The sequence below is a fragment of the Polychytrium aggregatum genome (assembly GCF_025602895.1).
Source record: "Polychytrium aggregatum strain JEL109 chromosome Unknown BJ171scaffold_7, whole genome shotgun sequence".
Lineage (NCBI taxonomy): Eukaryota > Fungi > Chytridiomycota > Chytridiomycetes > Polychytriales > Polychytrium > Polychytrium aggregatum.
The window spans coordinates 929,472-948,376 of NW_026516209.1; the positions used below are offsets into that span (position 1 = coordinate 929,472).

The 18,905-nt window shown below is 56.1% G+C and overlaps 5 protein-coding genes across 5 annotated transcripts; 2 read left to right on the forward strand and 3 right to left on the reverse strand.

Moving 5' to 3' along the window:
• Positions 1–1,520: 1,520 nt before the first annotated feature.
• On the forward strand, positions 1,521–2,828 carry BJ171DRAFT_578798 (yeats family-domain-containing protein; the record flags this gene model as incomplete). The annotated part of the gene is made up of 5 exons (XM_053113918.1): positions 1,521–1,538; positions 1,665–1,860; positions 2,075–2,268; positions 2,382–2,466; positions 2,674–2,828. The coding sequence occupies 5 exons, from the start codon at positions 1,521–1,523 to the stop codon at positions 2,826–2,828; spliced, it is 648 nt and encodes a 215-aa protein (XP_052969764.1).
• Positions 2,829–3,052: 224 nt separating this feature from the next.
• On the reverse strand, positions 3,053–4,230 carry BJ171DRAFT_279660 (anticodon-binding domain-containing protein). Its single transcript, XM_053106902.1, has 2 exons — positions 3,610–4,230; positions 3,053–3,323 (listed from the first exon to the last, which is right to left on the reverse strand). Exons 1-2 carry the CDS (start codon positions 4,048–4,050, stop codon positions 3,129–3,131), a joined length of 636 nt encoding a protein of 211 aa, XP_052969765.1. The 5' UTR covers positions 4,051–4,230; the 3' UTR covers positions 3,053–3,128.
• Positions 4,231–4,699: 469 nt separating this feature from the next.
• BJ171DRAFT_578800 (GPN-loop GTPase) lies at positions 4,700–6,441 on the reverse strand (the record flags this gene model as incomplete). The annotated part of the gene is made up of 8 exons (XM_053113919.1): positions 4,700–4,750; positions 4,839–4,967; positions 5,057–5,150; positions 5,255–5,498; positions 5,663–5,742; positions 5,857–5,938; positions 6,085–6,193; positions 6,418–6,441. The coding sequence occupies 8 exons, from the start codon at positions 6,439–6,441 to the stop codon at positions 4,700–4,702; spliced, it is 813 nt and encodes a 270-aa protein (XP_052969766.1).
• On the reverse strand, positions 6,330–7,210 carry BJ171DRAFT_279677 (uncharacterized protein). The gene is made up of 2 exons (XM_053106903.1): positions 6,607–7,210; positions 6,330–6,463 (listed from the first exon to the last, which is right to left on the reverse strand). The coding sequence occupies exon 1, from the start codon at positions 7,111–7,113 to the stop codon at positions 6,628–6,630; it is 486 nt and encodes a 161-aa protein (XP_052969767.1). The 5' UTR covers positions 7,114–7,210; the 3' UTR covers positions 6,330–6,463; positions 6,607–6,627.
• A 581-nt stretch (positions 7,211–7,791) lies between these two features.
• BJ171DRAFT_279720 (kinase-like domain-containing protein) lies at positions 7,792–8,664 on the forward strand. The gene has a single exon (XM_053106904.1). The coding sequence runs from the start codon at positions 7,816–7,818 to the stop codon at positions 8,581–8,583; it is 768 nt and encodes a 255-aa protein (XP_052969768.1). The 5' UTR covers positions 7,792–7,815; the 3' UTR covers positions 8,584–8,664.
• The last annotated feature ends 10,241 nt before the right edge of the window (positions 8,665–18,905 follow it).

Here is an 18,905-nt window from a genome sequence, read left to right on the forward strand (position 1 = left end):
CCCCCATGCATGAGCACGCGCCGTTGCCACCCGCGTCTACTGGTTTCCTGCCTCCCCCACCGCTCGGCACATGTCCCCGGGCTGTGCCAAGCCTCTCTCGCTTGCACACCAGCCACTCTCGCACCCCCTTCTCGCTTCTCTGTGATGCTCCACCCTTCTCGCCCACTTTTGCCCCTCGACCTTCTCCCGGTCTATAAATAGCCCTGCATGTCTGAGCCTATGTTGAACACCAGTTCGAACAAAACTTGTTCTTTGGTGTTCGGGGCTAAAAGCTAATAAAGCTCATACCAAGCACTTGGTCTTCGTCCTTGCGCTTGTTCACTCCTTACAACAACATCACCTCCTTCTGCATCCACATCTACTTAATCTACAATGCCGTCTATCGGGTCCTGTGGTGGTGCCCTCGGAGCTCCTACCCACGCCGCGACTTTTATCTCTTTGACAATACCTCGACTCCCAACGGCACCGGCACCGGCTCCGGCTCCGCTGGGCTGCTCTCGCTGCTGGAAAACACAACATGCGTCCTGCATCCGACGTCTCCGCCTACATTCATCCATTTTACAGCCTGGTTCCAGGCGCTGTTCCTGCTGGCCGTACTCCTGAGCCACTTTTGGGCCCCGCGGCTCGAGCGCCTGCTCTATCTGCACGGCCTCTATCTCCTGAATGCAACGATGCTCCTTCCGGCGTGGATCCTCAACTCCAAACGCTACGGCCCCGGAGCCTCGTTTGCGGCCGGGCTCCGGATGGGCTGGATTCCGTTCATTCTGTGGTGGGTGCTCCTGTATCAGCGCCGGCATTCGATAACGACCTGGTTTTGGGAACTCGAAGCCAAGATGACGGACTGCATCGTGATCGAACGACCGCCGAACGATCCCTCGCCAGGCTATCTGTCGACGTACAAGCAAGAGGGGCGGGAGCGGCTGCTCGGCATGAGCCGCATCTGGCGGATTTCGTCGCCGGTGCTGTTGCTGACTCTGTGGGAGTGGTGGTTGAAGCCCAGCGGGTATCTGGCTGTCGAAACAACCGATCTGCCAATGTGGCCGGGACTGATCTGGACGACCCTTGGTTGCGCTGCAGCTGCCCTGCCGTTGGTCGTCTATCTCAGCATCTTTACCTTTGCACGGGCCGCCCTGATCTGGATCGACCCGGACGAGTCGAGGGGCGTCGTCTTGGACAAGATGGGCGATGCTATGGCCGTGGGACTCCTATATTAACCGGGTGTCCGTTTTGAAACCTGCGTTTGTCTGGAAGAAATGAATGCCATATTGTCTTTTCAACACGCTGTTCAGAACAAAACGGGTGAGCACCCCGCCTCTTGGGGGGGGGGAGGCTGGGCATTGTGAGTGGCCGATGGGTGTTGGATTCAAGTCCTGTGAAAAGTCGTCATCTGCGCTCAGAAGTATCCTGTTCAGCGTCAGGGTATTTTGTCACAGCGACCCGTCCTTGCTGCTGCCCAGACCCATTTCGACCACCATCAACCCTGCCCGGACCCACCCGCTCATCCTGGAGCCGGAGCCATAATGAGCACCCGCATGAAAGTGAGCGTGCCCCCCCCCCGCTACATCTCTTTCGATCCAGACCTTGCTCTGTCGTCTCGTTCATGGAAGTTGCTGATCGCCGATTGCCCATCGCCGATTGCTGATCGCCAACTGTTCGCACATCAGGGGGTTACCCTCGAGCGCCCGCTCGTTTACGGCACCCAGGCCACGCTGATCAACCGCAAGGAAACCCCAGATGCACCCGAGGACCATACCCATCGGTGGACGGTCTTTGTCCGGGGGCCCTACGGCGAGGACATTTCGACGTTTGTGAAGAAAGTCCAGTTCAAGCTGCACGAGAGCTTTGATCCGCCAGTCCGGTGTAAGTCAGGCAGTGCGGCAACCAGAGCCCTGCTTAAACAGAGCCTGGGCAGATTCACCAGCCCATGCTTTTCAAGCCCGTCGTCAGCCATCTTTCCTCTCAAGTTGTGATGAGATTTGACCCATGGAACAGATTTTCCCAACATCGCTTTCTAACGCATGCCCTCTGGGCCGGGGAACCCGACTCGACTGACACTCCAAAACGCTTTGGCCAGCTCTCGAATCGCCTCCCTTCGAGATCACCGAGACCGGCTGGGGTGAGTTTGAGATCGCCATCAAGATCTTCTTCCACGACGCAACCGAGAAGCCAGAAAAGCCCATCACCTTCTTCCACCCGCTCCAGCTCTACCACAAGGATGAAACGGCCGGACCCAAGAAACCTGTGATTGTCGAGAACTTTGAAGTGATTGTAAGATCCACGGCGATGGTTTCGTCGCCCTCAGCACTGCCCATCTCCTCCTGTCCGTGCTCGCGGTCATGACGCTGATGCTGACGGCGGCGATGCCTCGGTTGGGCCAACAGGTCATCCAGGACCCACTCGAGGAGACGTTTGAGGTCCTGAGCAAGAGCGGCCAGGGCATTTTCAAGAAAGGCTCAGCCAGCTTCAGTAAGTAGCGAGCACAGCTGCATCACAGCGCTTGCGACATGGGCAGTTTGGATTCCGAGCGGCTGGCCTCCTGGGTTCGATACAAGATTCGATACAGGATTCGATACAAGATTTGATACAAGATTCGATACAAGACTCGATTCCCGTGCCGCTGACACACTCTTCTGATATACTCCACATACACGGGATCACCGCTGCCGTCGCCAGCGCCCGAGATGGAAAAGATCGAGCTGCGCAAGATTGCCGAGGCGAACGACAAGATCGAAATGGAGATCGAAAACTACCAGATCCTCTTGAAGAAGGTCGAGGAAGACATGAAGGCCCTTCAAGGCGAATCCAAGAGCCCAGAGATCAAGTCATGAGCGCGGCCCATAGTCGCCGCCTCTCATTCCACAACCCCCATTTCATAATCTCGGCATCGAGACAATGGTCACACCCGCTCGCTGGGCAGTGTGGGAGCACGAGTGCTATCCTCCGAGCCAGCGACCGACTCGACGGAGCGTCGGGCTGAGATGCAGGATACAGGATGCAGGATACAGGATGCAGGTCGTCGCTTGAGAGTGGCAGCAAATGCCCTTTGCCGAAGTGGAGTGCAGTATATTCCGCGTCGATGATACAAGAAGCTTGTCGGAGGGCAGGAGCACGGTGATGCTGCAGATTGCTCATAGTCCCAGCTTTCTTCGCTCGCCCTCAAGCACTTTCCGGACTCGGGCGACCATGTTGTCGTCGGTTCTTTTGTCCTTGGGCTTGCAGCTCGAGGTGTCGTAGGGTGGGACAATCAGAACCTCGTCCATCACAACGATGGTGTCATTCCTCCATGTTGTCGGGTATGTTTTGGCAAAGGCATCGAAGATTTGCTGTGAGCGGCAAGAGAGACACGCAAACGGGGTTACGATTCCGGCCGGGTATACCGTGGGTTTCGGGCGAGCACAACGATCGCTTAGCACGAGACGATCGGATTCCGATGGCCGGCAGCTCTGACTCAAAGAGTCGCTACTTGATCTAGTCTCCCCAGAAGATCTCGGGGGAGGGAGCTCGAAACACGGGTCAACGACCCCCCAGATCCGGCATCGCCTCGATCGGCCACGCCCGAGCCCGATTCTGGATCTGGAGGCGCTGTTTTCGAATTCGCTCTTGGCCTACCTGGGCTTCGGGAGTCACATTCACGCCGACCTTGAGCTGTCGCTCCTTCTCCAGCCGGAGATTCAGCTGCTCTCGCTGAAGCGCCTTGTCCATCGAGACGGTGGTGACCGGCACAAGCGGGGGGAGAATGCTTGGAGTGTCGTCCTTTGGGACAACCTTGACGTCCTTGATGCCGTTGATTTTGATGACGTGGAAGTCGTTTTTGCAGGTCAGGGTCGTGTTGGGGTTGAAGGCGGCCGAGAGCGACTGGAGCACGAGCAGCCCAAGCTGGCTATCCCAGACGTAGATTAGTCCATCGTAGGTGACATCGTTTTGGGTCGTGACAGAGACATAGGTTCCGATGCCAGGCTGCGGCTGCTGGCTTTGTTGGAGCGGCTGTTGCTGGAGGGGCGGCTGTGGTCGAGGGGTTGGGGATGGAAGGTCTGGAGCCGAGGAGGTCATCGAGGGCGAGGGGCCGAGAGGGACAGCAAGGATATCGGAGAGGGGGGCGTGGCTCCAGGGACCAGCAATCAGATGCAGGGACGAGTGGTTGGAGAAGACTGGCCGGCGACGGACAGGGGAGGCTTCAGCGGACGGCTGTGGAACTGGGCTGGGGACGGCAGGATCATGCAGAACACCAAGGGCAGAGCGATGCGGGGAGGTGGGAAAGGACGACTTTGATCGGCCGAGGGCGGCGAGGCGAGAGTGGCCTCTCGCTGGGCTCTCGGCGAGAACGGGTGAGGGGACAGGCGGATGCCGTGTCGGGGTCTGTTTCCAAGAATCCGTCGCCGGAGCACCAGGGCGCTCGCACGCAGCCGAGGGGGACAGGATGCGATCGCTGCGGTTGCGCTGAGGCGGTTGATGTGTCCAGTGCGGTTCAGTGCGGTGTGTTCAGTGCGGTGTGTTCAGTGCGGTGTATAATGAACGACAGTTTGCTCAGAACGAAACGGGACAGCGCCCCGTATTCTTGGACGCATTGGCTGGAGAGTGTGAATGGCAGATGGGTGTGTATTCAGGGTCCATCGAAAAGTGGCCGTCTGCACTCAGAAAGAGTCTCGTTTCGGTGTGCGCTGTATCTCCCTGACACTGGTTCCAGTGGCCCGGTGACATGCTACTGAAAGTACTCAATATCGCCCTCCTCGTCTTCGGGGTCGGCGTCGTCCTACAGAAGTGTTGTGTATCCATCAGTACTCGCTGCGTTTGGCCAAAGGCCATCAATTGCATCTCCATAGCGAAGGCTGCTGTCACACCTTGGGCTCTTTGGGCTCGATGTCCTCGCCATACTGGATCGCATTGTCGATATGCTGTAGGACCAACGATATCGACTCCTCTTCCTTGATGTTGAGCGGAAGGAAGCTAACCATGTTGTACTCTTCGATCTGCGGGGGACCAGAGCCGTCTGTCAGGAGCGGCACGCCAGAGGTTACCAATAGCCGCGGTCCTCGACCATAATAACCGCAGGGCTCACCAGGCGCAGGAGTGCAAGATTGAGACCGTGGAACTTGGAGTGGGTTTCTATATTGGCACTCTCGGCCAGCAGGCTGGGATCGGGGTCGAGGAATCTGCATTGTGGCATTCGTGGCTCCTTCGAATCAGTGCTTTGCCTTTTGTCGCAGGATACTTTGTCCGAACAGATTGCCGCATAATACAGCGCAGCCCAGCATACCTTTCCATCCGCGACGACTGTGCTCGGTCGCCCAACAAATCCATCTTGGTCATGACGTTGACGTGAGGAATTTCGAGTTGGACCATCGCAGACATGGCGCTCAGGACTCCAGAAAAGTACTTTGGGATGTCATCAATGAACTGGCTGTCGAGACAGTATACACCGCACACTCGATAGCCGAGGCGCTGCATGTTTTCGACAAGCCGCTTCATGATCGGGAAGTGCGTATAAAGCTCGATTTGACCTGTATCAGACAGTCCTGTTAATTTGATGTCTCCCATATCTGCAAATCCAGTCGATTGGGGCAGCTGCGCCCGATTGCAGATCAATGCATCACATGTTCGGCTACAGCTGCCTTGATGGCCAGAGCCCAATGCTGATCGGAACCATGAGACAACGCAGACGCACCAGGACAGTCGATGATGAGATAGTCGTCGTCAAAGTTGTTGAGCTCCTCTTCGAACCAGTCCATGTTGTTGATCAGAAACCTATGTAAGGCAGGGAGAGAGAATCAAAATGTGCGTTCGGGGCCAGATTCCGCTTGCGCGGACAGCCCAGCCTCGGATTCTTCCGTTGCAGTGCGAGAGTTCAGACACGCTTACTCCAAGCAATAAATCAAGCCGCCGTTGGGTCCATAGTGCAGCTCCTCTACAACATCTTCGAGTGTGATGAGATCGCGGATGTCTGTATGTGCGACGCAAACAGGCATGAACGGGAATGAAAATCGCTGGATGGGATCTCAGACAAGACGATTCCCGCAATAGCGACAGCTCCACAGACAAAGAGATGGCCGCAGAATGACATATCGGCCAGTTGAGGCTCAAACCCACCAATCGTTGGCTCGTAGGTGAACTTTTCGGCCGCCGGATCGAGGTTGACTAGATGGACGACTCTTGCCAGCGATTCACAGTGGCCAACCATCGTCGAGCAGTATGTTGACTAGGTCAGGTACAGAGTATTGGTGAGCTATCAGCGGCAAGTGGGTGGATGACCCTGATCATGCCCTCCAGCCCAATGATCTTGGCTGTGCGATCGGCGCTGAGCTACTGATGCTGGCTATTGGGTAAGATCTTGACGGAGAGGTGCTTGGCCATCTGCGCCTTCCGCCTTGAAAAGCAGCTTGGATCCATCTACTCAATCGATGGATTCCGTCCGATATCTACCTTGCCGCTGCCGGCGGGCCCCATCACGAGTTGACACAGCTTTCCCCTACAGAGAGAGAGAGTCACGGCGATGAGTCCACCCAGCAGGAAGGGCGAGGCCTGTGTGCACTCGGCGCTGTGTGCACTCGGCGCTGTGTGCACTCGGCGCTGTGTGCCCGTCTCAATATTCGAATGTTGTGCGAATCCTACATCTCGATATGCGCTTGTCCTTTAGAGCTGCGGGCCGGGACTGTTGCTGGCTTTGCTTGCGGGAGATCGGCAGTCTTGCTCGGGGCCAGGTTCGGGTTTGCGCTCTGGGCGGCAAACCAATGTGCTGGCGGCAGCACCACGTGACTGCACCGATGTCCATTCCGCCGCCGATTGGCCGGCTGGTTGCCTGCTCCTTTGCTTGTCCAGCTCGCTCGGCCGATCCGCTCGTCTGATCCAGCCATGGCATCGCTCAAGCGGGAGGATCTGTCGGCAGCGTCCATCGCAGGAGCGCTGCAGCAGCTTCATGCTGTGCGCCAGCTCGGAAATGCATTTATCGACCAGATGTGAGTGCGATGGCATGCCAGCAGGACCCAATGCCCCGATCGAGCCGGCGCTGATCCAACTCGATTCCTTTGGTTGTCGACATCGGCAGAGACGGTTCCCTGGCGGCACCAGACAAGTCACTGGCAGTACCAGGTACAATGCACTCCGCCGCAGCTGCTCCATTCAACAGTGCGAGCGTGTGTCTCGGACGCTCCACAGCCAAATGCAGGTCGCTAATGCCGTTTCCTTCAATCAGACAGCGCAAGGGGTCTGGGACAGGCGCTCGACGAGTTCAATAGCAGCGTCCGAGCAAATCCCGGTATTGCTTTTCTGTCGAAAACAAGTCCATTGGCGGATCCTCTGGCGCCCGGAGCCGCTCAGAGCCCGCTGGACTCGCTCAAGGACAGCCTAGGCACTCTCGAAGCCTCGTCCAAGACACTGCGGCTCTCGATCCAGGCGGCCATTGAGGCGACCCGGTAGCAACATCGGATATGGACAAGGCTGACCTGCCAATTCTGGACCAGCGGCCGAGAGAATCTTGGATCCTTGAGTGGGGCCATCGTTCGGAGGAATGTCTCAATACAGATCATATCCCGACAGGACATCCCAAAGAGAGCACGGAGCTTGGGGTTAGAGAGGCCAGCAGTCGACCAAGTCGTATGCAGCCTTGATATCCACTGAAGCAATGCCGGCACAACTCCATGTCCCCCCGGTTCGTTTCGGAACGATCGACTGGCTGAAGGGCCTGCTCTTGTGTTGATTTTGTTGGACGCTATCCCGCCCCGTGACACTACATGTGGCTTGGGTCCCCAACTTCGCCTTCGTTGCCAGGCTCGCTTCCTCCAACTCTGCTCCTGTCCCCCATCATTTGCTGTATCCTGCGACATGGCCAGCAAAGGCTTTGCTCCCACTGGCCCCGAACCCACTGAGCGACCGCCCTGGTTCATCTCGCCCAGCGACATTACCGATCGCTCGGCCAACCCCATCGGCCGCGGTGGCTTTGGCGAGGTCTTTACTGGCTCCTACTTTGGTACCAAGGTCGCCATCAAGCAGCTCCTTGGCACCTGCAACAAACGCCAGCTCGCTGAATACAACCATGAAATCAGCATCTGGAAGCAGCTCAGCTATCCACATGTCCTCCCTCTGCTCGGTGCCTGCGACCAGGACGAGGATGGTAACCCGATTCCTCCCTTCATGGTGTCGCCTTTCATGCCCAACGGCACTCTCCTTAACCATGTGTCCGACCCCAATACCCATGTCCCTCTTGAGGAGAAGCTCCGTTTGCTCCGCCAGGTGGCCTCGGGAATGGCCTATCTTCATGGCCGCCGCATCATCCACGGCGATCTCAAGGCAGCGAATGTCCTCCTGGACGGCTTGAACAATGCCGTCGTCACCGACTTTGGCATGTCCCGCACCAAACACACCTCTGCCTCGTTGAACCCGAGCAAATCCAATGGCCCGAACGGCGGCACCGATGGTTACATGGCGCCCGAGATGCTTGATGAAGACGACCCCAGCGGTACCACCATGAAGACCGACGTCTTTGCCTTCGCCATCATGATGCATGAAGTCCTCAACGATGCAAACCCCGTCTGTGTAAGGAGTGAACAAGCGCAAGGACGAAGACCAAGTGCTTGGTATGAGCTTTATTAGCTTTTAGCCCCGAACACCAAAGAACAAGTTTTGTTCGAACTGGTGTTCAACATAGGCTCAGACATGCAGGGCTATTTATAGACCGGGAGAAGGTCGAGGGGCAAAAGTGGGCGAGAAGGGTGGAGCATCACAGAGAAGCGAGAAGGGGGTGCGAGAGTGGCTGGTGTGCAAGCGAGAGAGGCTTGGCACAGCCCGGGGACATGTGCCGAGCGGTGGGGGAGGCAGGAAACCAGTAGACGCGGGTGGCAACGGCGCGTGCTCATGCATGGGGGCAAACAAACACGTGGGGACTCATGATTGGTGCGGAGGGCGAGAGCATGCGGGACAATCTCATTGGTCCGTTGTGATGCTGGTCATCACACTATCTCCTCCTTAAACTACGGCGTGTTCCATCTTGAGTTCTCCTGGGGCCAGGCTTGTCTGGGTAGCGTCGGTGGTACTCCGCGGCCACCGTTGGGGCAAAGACAATGTCGGCGGGCTCCCAACTTCGATCGGTGACCGGGTAGCCTTTCCAATCGATGAGATAGTGCAGCTTTCCGCGCACGAACTTGGAGTCTAAGATCTCTTCGACCTCCCACTCCAAGTTCCCATCGATGACCACCGCAGGGGGCGGCGCTTGCACCCGACCCGGAAGCGAGTTCTTCTTGTAGGGCTCAAGAAGAGACACATGGAACACCGGGTGCACCTTTATGTCCTTTGGCAAGTCCAGGCGGAAAGCCAATGTCCCGACGGCCTCGAGGATGGTGAATGGTCCAATCCTCTGGTAATCCAGCTTCTTGCTTGGGCGAGTGGTGCTGATGTTACGAGTCAGCACCCAGACTTGATCGCCCGGACGCAAGTCGGGAGCCTGGGACCTCCGGAGATCTGAGAAGTGCTTGTAGTCAGACTTTGCCTTCTCAAGATTCTCCTTCAACAGTGCCAGGTTCCGCTGGAGATGTTCAACCCTCTCCGTGGCAGAGGGAACATCAGGGCCGCCAGCGACAACGGGGACTTCGAACCTTGGGTGGAACCCATAGGTTGCCAAGAATGGCGAGGCATGTGTTGACGAGTTCTCGAGGTTATTGTAAGAGAACTCGGCCAACGGCAGCAGCTCGGCCCAGTCATCTTGCTGATACGACGTGTAACAGCGCAGGTATTGGTTGATGACCTGGTTGACCCTCTCAGTCTGTCCATCGGTCTGGGGATGGAAGGCCGTGGACAGACTGGTTTGGATCCCGAGCTGCGTGCAGAGTGCCTTCCAGAACCGAGAGGTGAACTGACTTCCTCGGTCTGAAACCACTGTGTCGGGGAGGCCATGGAGACGAAAGACATTGTCGAGGAACAGTGACGCAGTCTCCTCCGCCGACGGCAGTGAACGCCAGGACATAAAGTGTGCCATCTTTGTGAGGCTGCATACCACCACAAAGATGCAGGTGTGACCCTTGGACTTTGGCAGATCAGTGATAAAGTCCATGGTCAGTGTCCCCCAGGGTCGATCGGCTGTCTGGAGTGGCAACAGGAACCCAAACGGCTTGTGTCGCGGAGCTTTCGAGCGTGCACAGGTGTCGCACGTCGAGACGTACTCTTTGACATCTTTCCGATAGGTTTGCCACCAAAACTGTCGCGATACCAGAGCCAGAGTCCGTCGGATGCCTGGATGACCCACAGCGACTGGGTCATGGCACGACTTGAGCGCCGGAACTCGGCACGACTCTGGGACCACAATCCTGTTCTGGAAGGTGAGGTACTGGCCATTCCAGACGAACTTCGGGTCACGACGGTATTTGTCTAGACCGGGATCCCGAGCCTGCTCTTCGGCTATGAGCTGCAGCAAATCCACAGGGTCACTGCGACTTGCAACCGAAGAGCGGGCGTCTCTGCTTCGGAGCACGCGTATCACCGCGGCAGGATCGAGAAGCAGAGGCGGATCCCTCGACACGGAGGCCGACGAAGGGATGTAGTCCGAGCGACGAGACAGGGCATCGGCCTTGCCGTTCCTCGCACCAGGACGGTACTGGATGCGGATGTCGAACCGAGACAAGAACTGGGACCACCGTGCATGACGCTGGTTTAGGATGCGAGCCGTTGCCAGGTACTCCAAGTTCTTGTGATCGGTCAGAACGGCAACGGGATGCTGGGCGCCTTCGAGGTAGTGTCGCCACGCCTCGAAAGCCTCCTTGATCGCCAACAGCTCTTTCTCGTATATGCTGTAGTTACGTTCAGCATTCGAGAGTGTCCGCGAATGGAACGAGCAAGGATGAAGGCGATCATCAGCACCCCGCTGGGAGAGCACGCATCCAAGCGCAAAGTCCGACGCATCTGACTCTACGACGAACGGCTTGGATGGGTCCGGATGCACCAGAACGGGCTCCGAAACGAAGGCATCCTTCAAGGATCTGAATGCTTTATCGGCTTCGCGGGACCACTGGAAGCCATGCGTCTTCCGGAAGAGCCGAGTCATGGGCCCCGCGATCTTTGCGTATCCATCGATGAAGCGTCGATAGAAGTTCGCAAACCCGACAAAGGATCGAAGATCCGAGATGTTGCGCGGTATGGGCCAATCCAAGATCGCAGAGAGCTTGGATCGCTCCATACCGATGCCCTCGGGCGAGACCATGAAACCAAGGAACGAGACCGAGGTTTTGGAGAACTCGCACTTCTCCAGCTTGCAATACAGCTTTGCAGCTCGGAGCTTCGAGAGGACCTGCTTGACGTGCTCTACATGCTGCGACGGATCAGCACTGTAGATCAAGATATCGTCAAGATACGCAATTGCGAACTGGTCCAACTCGGTGCGCAGGACGTCGTTGATGAAGTGCTGGAACGTCGCTGGCGCGTTGGTGAGCCCAAAGGGCATCACCAAGTACTCGAAGTGCCCATATCGAGTACGGAAAGCTGTCTTCCACTCGTCCCCGGAGCGGATGCGCAGCAGATTGTAGGCTCCACGAAGGTCCAGCTTAGTGAACACCTTCGCGCCTCGAAGTCGGTCCAGCAGCTCGCCGATCAGCGGTAAAGGGTAACGGTTCTTTACCGTGATACCGTTCAGTGCGCGGTAGTCAACGCAAAGACGAAGTGAGCCGTCCTTCTTCTTGACGAAGAGGATTGGTGAGCCTGCTGGGGACGACGAAGGACGAACGAATCCCTTGGCAAGATTCTCGTCGAGATAGTCACGCAGAGCGTGAAGTTCGGGCTCGGACAGTGAGTACAGAGGCCCGAACTTTGGCGACTTGCCCGGCTCCAAGTCAATGGGGCAGTCATAAGGGCGATGCGGAGGCAAGGAGTCAGCTTCCTGTTTAGAGAAAACAGACAGGAAGTCCTTGTACTCCGCAGGCACTTCGACAGTCGCAGTGCTCGGCTCGTCAGTGGGCAGGACATGGACCTGAAAGATGGTCAGGGGTTGCGTTCCATGCCTGCATGCATCCAAAGACTCGCGCATCGAGCGGTAATCAATGCTGCAGACGCGGAGAGGAGCGTCCGAGCTGAGAGGAGGGGCGTGGACAAGGTCAGAATAATGTTCGACGGTTACTTTATTCTGAACAATGTCCGAAGAACAAACAACAGGAGGAGGTACATCAAGGAGGGAAAGAGAACTGACAACAGAAGAAGGGGTTTGGGAAGAGCGAAGGGGTTCGGGAGGAACAAGACAAGAAGGGGAAGACGAAGGTGGGAGCGTAGGAGAGGAGCTTAGATCAATCAAAGGAGTGGAATCATCAAGAAGGGGAGTGACATTGGAGGAAGTGGAGCAAGACGAAAGAGAAGTAGTGCATGGAGAGGGGTCGGAATCAACAGAAGGAGGGAGACAAAGAAGACCGCGAGACCAGACAATCTTGGGCTCGGCGGTGCGCAACCAAGGAAAGCCAAGGATAAGTGGTTGATGTGGAGACCTGATCACATCGAACCGAAGGCGTTGCGAGACGTCCCCGAGAATCACCTCGAGTGGAGCAGTCTCGCGGAGGATGGGGCCAGACGACAGCGGCTTACCATCCACGCCTTCCACTGCCAAGGGCGAAGCCTTGGAGCAGGTGGGGACAGAGTGTCGAGCAACAAAGTCCTCGTCGATAAAGTTGCCAGAGGCACCAGAATCGACAAGTCCTTCGCACGACAGAGAATCACCAGAAGGAAGACGAACAGCGACGGGAACAACCAACGAGCAACGACGAACAGACGAAACACAAGACTTTGGTTCGGTACCAGCTTCGGCACCAGGGTTGCGGCTAGCACAGACAGTTAACTTTGCCGAGGGTTGGCAGGACAGCTCAGGTATTTGCACCTGTGGATGAGGTGCAGTTCCCAGTGACACCAGAGGTGCCACGGGTACTATGCCAGAGCTGAGAGTGTCCGCCGGTCCAGAGGCAAGGCGAAGCTGTCCGCACATCACTGCTTCCCCAGTACTTACCAAAGGCACCTTACCAATGTCTTCACTTTCGGAAGGCGGTGGGCACGGCTCCGGTTCAAGGCCTTCACTTAGAACCGGGCCTGGTCGTTTCCCGAACTGAAGTCTTGCACTTCTCCATCTTCGTAAACGATGGTGCGGATGATCCTCGGGCCGGGAGGTCCAGGGGGCGGTCCGGTAGCTCTGGTAGATCCAAACTTGACGGGGCAGTTTCGTACCAAGTGGCCCTTCTTGCCACAGTACAGGCAGAGTCCAAAGCGGCGGCGGCGTTGTTTCTCCTCGGCGGTCAGGGGTCCAGAGACGGCAGAGTCCACTTGCATGGGCTCGGAAACAATGTAGGAGGGGTGCGGCGGAGCGAGGACGGGCGCGGGAGCGATGGCGGGAACGGCAGCGGAGGCGGAACCAAAGGCGAACTGGGAAGACCGGTAGCGGGCAGGCGTGCTTCGGCGCTCTTGACGGCGCTCGCGGATTCGTGCATCGAGCTCGTTACAAAGCTCGATGTACTCCTCCAGATCTCGTGGCAGAGGGCGAACTCGCGAAAGTTCGTCTCTGACATCATCCGACAAGCCAAGTCGGAAGAACGAGATCTTTTGTAAGGAGTGAACAAGCGCAAGGACGAAGACCAAGTGCTTGGTATGAGCTTTATTAGCTTTTAGCCCCGAACACCAAAGAACAAGTTTTGTTCGAACTGGTGTTCAACATAGGCTCAGACATGCAGGGCTATTTATAGACCGGGAGAAGGTCGAGGGGCAAAAGTGGGCGAGAAGGGTGGAGCATCACAGAGAAGCGAGAAGGGGGTGCGAGAGTGGCTGGTGTGCAAGCGAGAGAGGCTTGGCACAGCCCGGGGACATGTGCCGAGCGGTGGGGGAGGCAGGAAACCAGTAGACGCGGGTGGCAACGGCGCGTGCTCATTGTTAGAGTCCGAAGGGGACTCAACGGCAAAAGAAGAAGTGAGCTCGAAGTGAGCTCAGGGAAGGCAAGGGTAAAGTCCGAAGTGGACTCGGAGAGGGAGCGAGGGAAGCAAAGATCCGTTCAAGATAAGACTAGTCTCGAAATGAGACGTGAGGAACACTCAGAGAATAAAGTAGAAGGCACTTTATTTAGTCCTATTTTGAACGCTGAGGTTCGACTACACATCGCGGGGGTCAGGCTATTTATAGACAAGTCCGGACTTGGCAGCGAAGGGCGGCCAAGGGAGGGAAAAGTGGGCGATCGAGCAGGGCGAAGGGGCGATGCACGAACGAGGGCCGAGAAGGACCACCGAGACAGGCAGAGAACCAAAGCGAGGGAGGCGCAAGCAAAAGCGAAGCACCTGGCAGGAGAAACGTGCAAAGGCGAAGCAATGTGACTCAACGTCCAAGAAGCGGATTGGTCAAGTATAAGGTTGGGGCAAATGCATGCGAGATGAACAAGAGATCGGGGCGGTCAGGCAGGTCATGAGTCACCGGTGGTGGGACACATGACCGGCAGCCGAATTGCAACCAATCGCAGCAAGGCGCGTGCACAAACAAACCGGCGCGTGCGAAGAAGACAAAGGAAGCGGAGCAGCGCGGGGAAACGGAAGTGCGGAAGGAGCGGAAATGGCAGGCAAAAGGCGGAAAATTGGAGGGGAACTGCAAAGCTACACACAAACAAACAGAAAGGCAAAAGAACAGCCAAGTGTGCAGTCAAAGTGGAGAACAAGCAGAAGCTATCCCTAACATCATCCCCTTCCTTAGCGACGAACTCCGGGCGTCGCCTTCGGCTTTGAGGGATAGCGAAGGTGGAAGTCAGCAACAAGATCAGTGGCGTGGGAAACATTGGCAGCGGGCTCCCAAGACCGGTCAGTCTCGGAATAGCCCTTCCACTGAACCAAGTACTGTAAGCGACCACGGAAGAGCCGAGAATCGAGAACAGTCTCGACCTCAAACTCTTCCTGGGAGTCAACAAGAATGGGTGGAGGTTCGGGTTGGGTGAACTCGGGAACAATGTCCTTCGTTCGGGGTTCAAGGAGGGATACATGAAAGACGGGGTGGACTTTGAGTGTGGAAGGGAGTTTAAGTTCAAAGGCAACGGGGTTGATGCGGCGAAGAACTTTAAAGGGGCCAAGCTTTTTCTGATCAAGCTTGTTGGAGGGACGAAGGGTGCGGATGTGGCGACGATCAAGAAAAACGAGGTCGCCAACGGAGATGTCGGGAGTGGGGAGACGGGATTTGTTGGCCTGCAAAGTGTAGGACTCTTGGGCAACCCGGAGGTTGGCCTTGAGATCCTCGAGAACGGTCTGAAGTCGGTCGACACGTTCTTCGGCAGAGGGCACAACAGAAGGATCACGGATGATGGAGGGATCAAAAATGGGGTGATGGCCATGGACTGCAAAGAAGGGAGTCATGCCAGTGGAGGTGTTTTCCGAGTTGTTGTAAGTGAACTCGGCAAGGGGAAGGTGAAGGGTCCAGTCGTCTTGCAGGTAATTGCAATGGATACGCAAATACTGCTCGATGACCTGGTTGAGAACCTCGGTCGAACCGTCGGTCTCGGGGTGGAAGGCAGAAGAAAGGGAAATCTTCGTCTTCAGAAGCTCATTGAAGCGCCTCCAGAAGGCCGAAGTAAACTGAGTTCCTCGGTCCGAAACAATAGACCGGGGACAACCATGCAAGCGGAAGATGTGGGAGAGGAAGAGTTCGGCGGTTTGCTCGCCTGTAACCGTCTTCGTGGTGGGCACAAAGTGTGCTTGTTTGGACAGGCGGTCCTTAACCACGAAGATGGAGTCAAAGCCGTTCGAAGGTGGGAGATCCGTGATGAAGTCCATCGACAGGTCCCACCAACGTTCGGAAGGAACGGGGAGAGGGTGAAGTAAACCATAAGGGGAGTGACGGGACGGCTTGGCTCGCTGGCACGCTTCACAATTAGCAATGAAGCGACGCACAGACTTACGAAGCCGGGGCCAGTGAAAGTCCCGGGAGATGAGCTCAACGGTCTTGGCAAGACCAAAGTGACCAGCGGCAGCGGAGCAGTGACGTTGCTCAAACACTTTGAGCTGGAGCTCGGGGGAAGGGACAACGATCAGGTCTTTAAAGTAAAGGAGACCGTCACGGAAGGAGTAATCGCCATCAAGACGTTTGGCGTTGAAGTCAGAAAGAAGGGAACAAGAAAGGGTGGCAGCTCGAATCTCGGAAAGAAAATCGGGGTTCGAGCCGATAACGGTGATGCTGTCGAGAGAAATAGACTCGAACAGCTGAAGGAAGTTGGTGGAGTGGAGGGAGTCACCAGGCTTTATCTCAAAGTCAGAACGGCGACTGAGAGCATCGGCTTTGGTGTTGAGGCGACCAGGGCGGTGGTAAATGCGAAAAGCAAAATCAGAAAGGAATTGGGCCCACCGGAACTGGCGGCGAGAAAGTTGGGAAGCGGAAGTGAACCGGGTGAGGTTCTGGTGATCAGAGAAAACAAGAGTGGGATGATCGGGGTCGGCAGCCATCAAGTAATGACGCCAGGCAGTAAAGGAATCGACAATAGCAAGGAGCTCTTTGTCGTGGGTGTCATAATTCACCTCGGCGGGACGGAATTGCCGAGAGTGAAAAGCAACGGGGTGAAGAGCGCCGTCAGGGTCAAACTGGGAAAGGACGGCACCCAGAGCAAAGTCAGAAGCATCGGGCTCGATGACAGCGGGTTTGGAGAAATCAAAGTAACGAAGAATAGGTGCGGAAGTGAATGAACGTTTAAGAGAATCAAAAGCCTCTTGGGCCTCGGGAGACCAAGAGAAGGTGGAGGATTTGGTGGTGAGTGAAGTCAAAGGACGAGCAAGTGCGGAAAAGTCCTTGACGAAGCGGCGGTAAAAGTTTGCGAAACCAATAAAAACTTGGATGTCGCGAGCAGAAGAGGGAACAGGCCAAAGGGAAACGGCCTCGACCTTGGCAGGGTCCATTTTAATGCCATCGGCAGAAATGATCATGCCGAGAAAGTCAACTTCAGAAAGGTCAAAAGAACACTTGGCCGGATTGACCTTAAGAGAGTGTTCACGAAGGCGAGAAAGAACAAGCTTAACATGCTCCTCATGCTCCAGGGGATCTTTTGAGAAGATCAGGATGTCGTCAAGATAAATGACAACACAGACACCAAGGAGGTCCGAGAAGATGTCGTTCATAAAAAACTGAAAAGCAGCGGGGGCATTCGAAAGACCAAAGGGGATAACATTGTACTCGTAAGAGCCAGATTTGCAAACAAAAGCAGTCTTCCACTCATCGCCCTTCTTGACACGAACCAAGTGGTAAGCATCAGGAAGGTCAAGGTGTGAGAAGACGCGGGCAGAAGAAAGTTTATCCAGAAGATCCTGGAAGAGGGGAAGAGGGTAGCGGTTCTTCTTCGTGATGGCATTGAGGCCCCGGTAGTCGACGCAAAGGCGAAGACCACCATTGGGCTTCTTCACGAAGAAGCAGGGAGCACCAACGGGAGAAGAGGATTTGGAGATCCAACCACGTGCGAGGGCGTTGGTCAGATACTCCGAAAGAGCAGATTCCTCGGCCGGGGACAAAGGATAGACTTTCCCCGGCTTTGGCAAACGAGGTTCCTTTCCATCCTCGGTCCGTACAAACTCAATAGACAAGTCATACGGACGGTGAGGAGGCAAGGAAGAAGGAGGGTCAGACTTGAGGCTGAAAACGTCGCCAAACTCATTGTATTTGAGCGGGACACCTCGAGAGTCAACAGGGGTGCCAGACTCGGCATACACCTTCGTCGTGAGCACGGACCTTATCGACACCGTAGGATACGTCTCCGGCGAAGGAGGACGGATATCCATTTGGGCAGCGAAAATGTCGAGCTTGTCTTCCCGTGCAAGACGGAGAAGACTCGCCGCATTAACGAGCTCAATGTCGGGCGAAGATAAAGCCGTTGGCTCTTCAGAAAGCGAAGCAGAGTCAAGGCGGGAAGAAAGGGAAGGCGAAGTGCCAAAGGAGGGAACCGGTGTAAGGGAAGGACCGGAGGGAGGAGTCAAAGGCGAAGTGCCCGAAGGGGGAGGCGAATAGCCGGAAGGGGACGAAGTGTCCAAGGAGGAAGCAGAGACATCCGCGAGGATGTGTCCATCAGCAAGGCAAGAGGGATCGGAGAACGAAAGGGAGAGGGACTTCCAATTGACAACTGGATTATGCAAGCGCATCCAGGGAAGACCAAGAGTGATGGGAGTGGTGGAGAGTCGAGTCACAAGAAAAGAAATCGACTCGGTGTGGGAACCAATGGTCAACGTCACAGGAACGGTTTGGAAACGAATGAAACCGGCCGAAGAACCATCAGCAAGGGAAACGGAGTAGGGAGTAGAAAGAGGGATAAGAGAGAGTTTATGGAGATCCGCAAAGGCAGGATCAATGAGGGCAAGAGCGGTGCATCCATCATCAATAAAGACAGAAAGGGAGATGGAGACCGGGCCAGAAAGACTCATGACGACAAGGGTGGCCGGAAGAAGAAGCTTATCGTCCGATAATGACGAGTCAGAGGGGGAAGATGTTCGTATCGCCGAACAGACCACCTCGCTTACTTGCGAGGTGCTGCTCGGCTGTGGGCATTTCCCGAGTTCCGTTTGACCAGAACCGGGCACTGCTGAACATCGCGACTGCCGGGACAAGACTTTTCCCCGCAGTACAGGCAGAGACCCTGCTCACGACGTCGCTTTTTCTCGACGTCGGAGAGCTTAGCAGGGCGGACCGAGACAGAGTCAAGGTCCATGGGAGTGGGTGCAGAAGAGGAGGAAGAAGAAACATGCGCGGGAGAATGGTGGTGATGGGGAGCAGAGCGAGAAGAAGGAGGAGGAGGTTGGGAACGGGAGGAGATCTTGAGACGATGGAGGGCATCGTCGTACTCGACCGCTGCCTTGATCAACTCAGGCAGGGAAGCGGGAGCGGGGCGGAGACCGATGAGGTGGAACTTGACCTCAGACTTCAAACCCTCCTTGAAGAAGTGCATCTTGGTGGGTTCATCAGTCTGG

Excerpts from the sequence above, each read along its gene's own strand:
- BJ171DRAFT_279660 (XM_053106902.1), bottom strand. The coding sequence starts at position 4,050 with ATGACCTCCTCGGCTCCAGACCTTCCATCCCCAACCCCTCGACCACAG. Across the intron at positions 3,324-3,609 it reads ATGTGACTCCCGAAGCCCAG|CAAATCTTCGATGCCTTTGC; the intron begins GTAGGCCAAGAG and ends TGCCGCTCACAG.
- BJ171DRAFT_279677 (XM_053106903.1), bottom strand. The coding sequence starts at position 7,113 with ATGGAGCAGCTGCGGCGGAGTGCATTGTACCTGGTACTGCCAGTGACT.
- BJ171DRAFT_279720 (XM_053106904.1), top strand. The coding sequence starts at position 7,816 with ATGGCCAGCAAAGGCTTTGCTCCCACTGGCCCCGAACCCACTGAGCGA.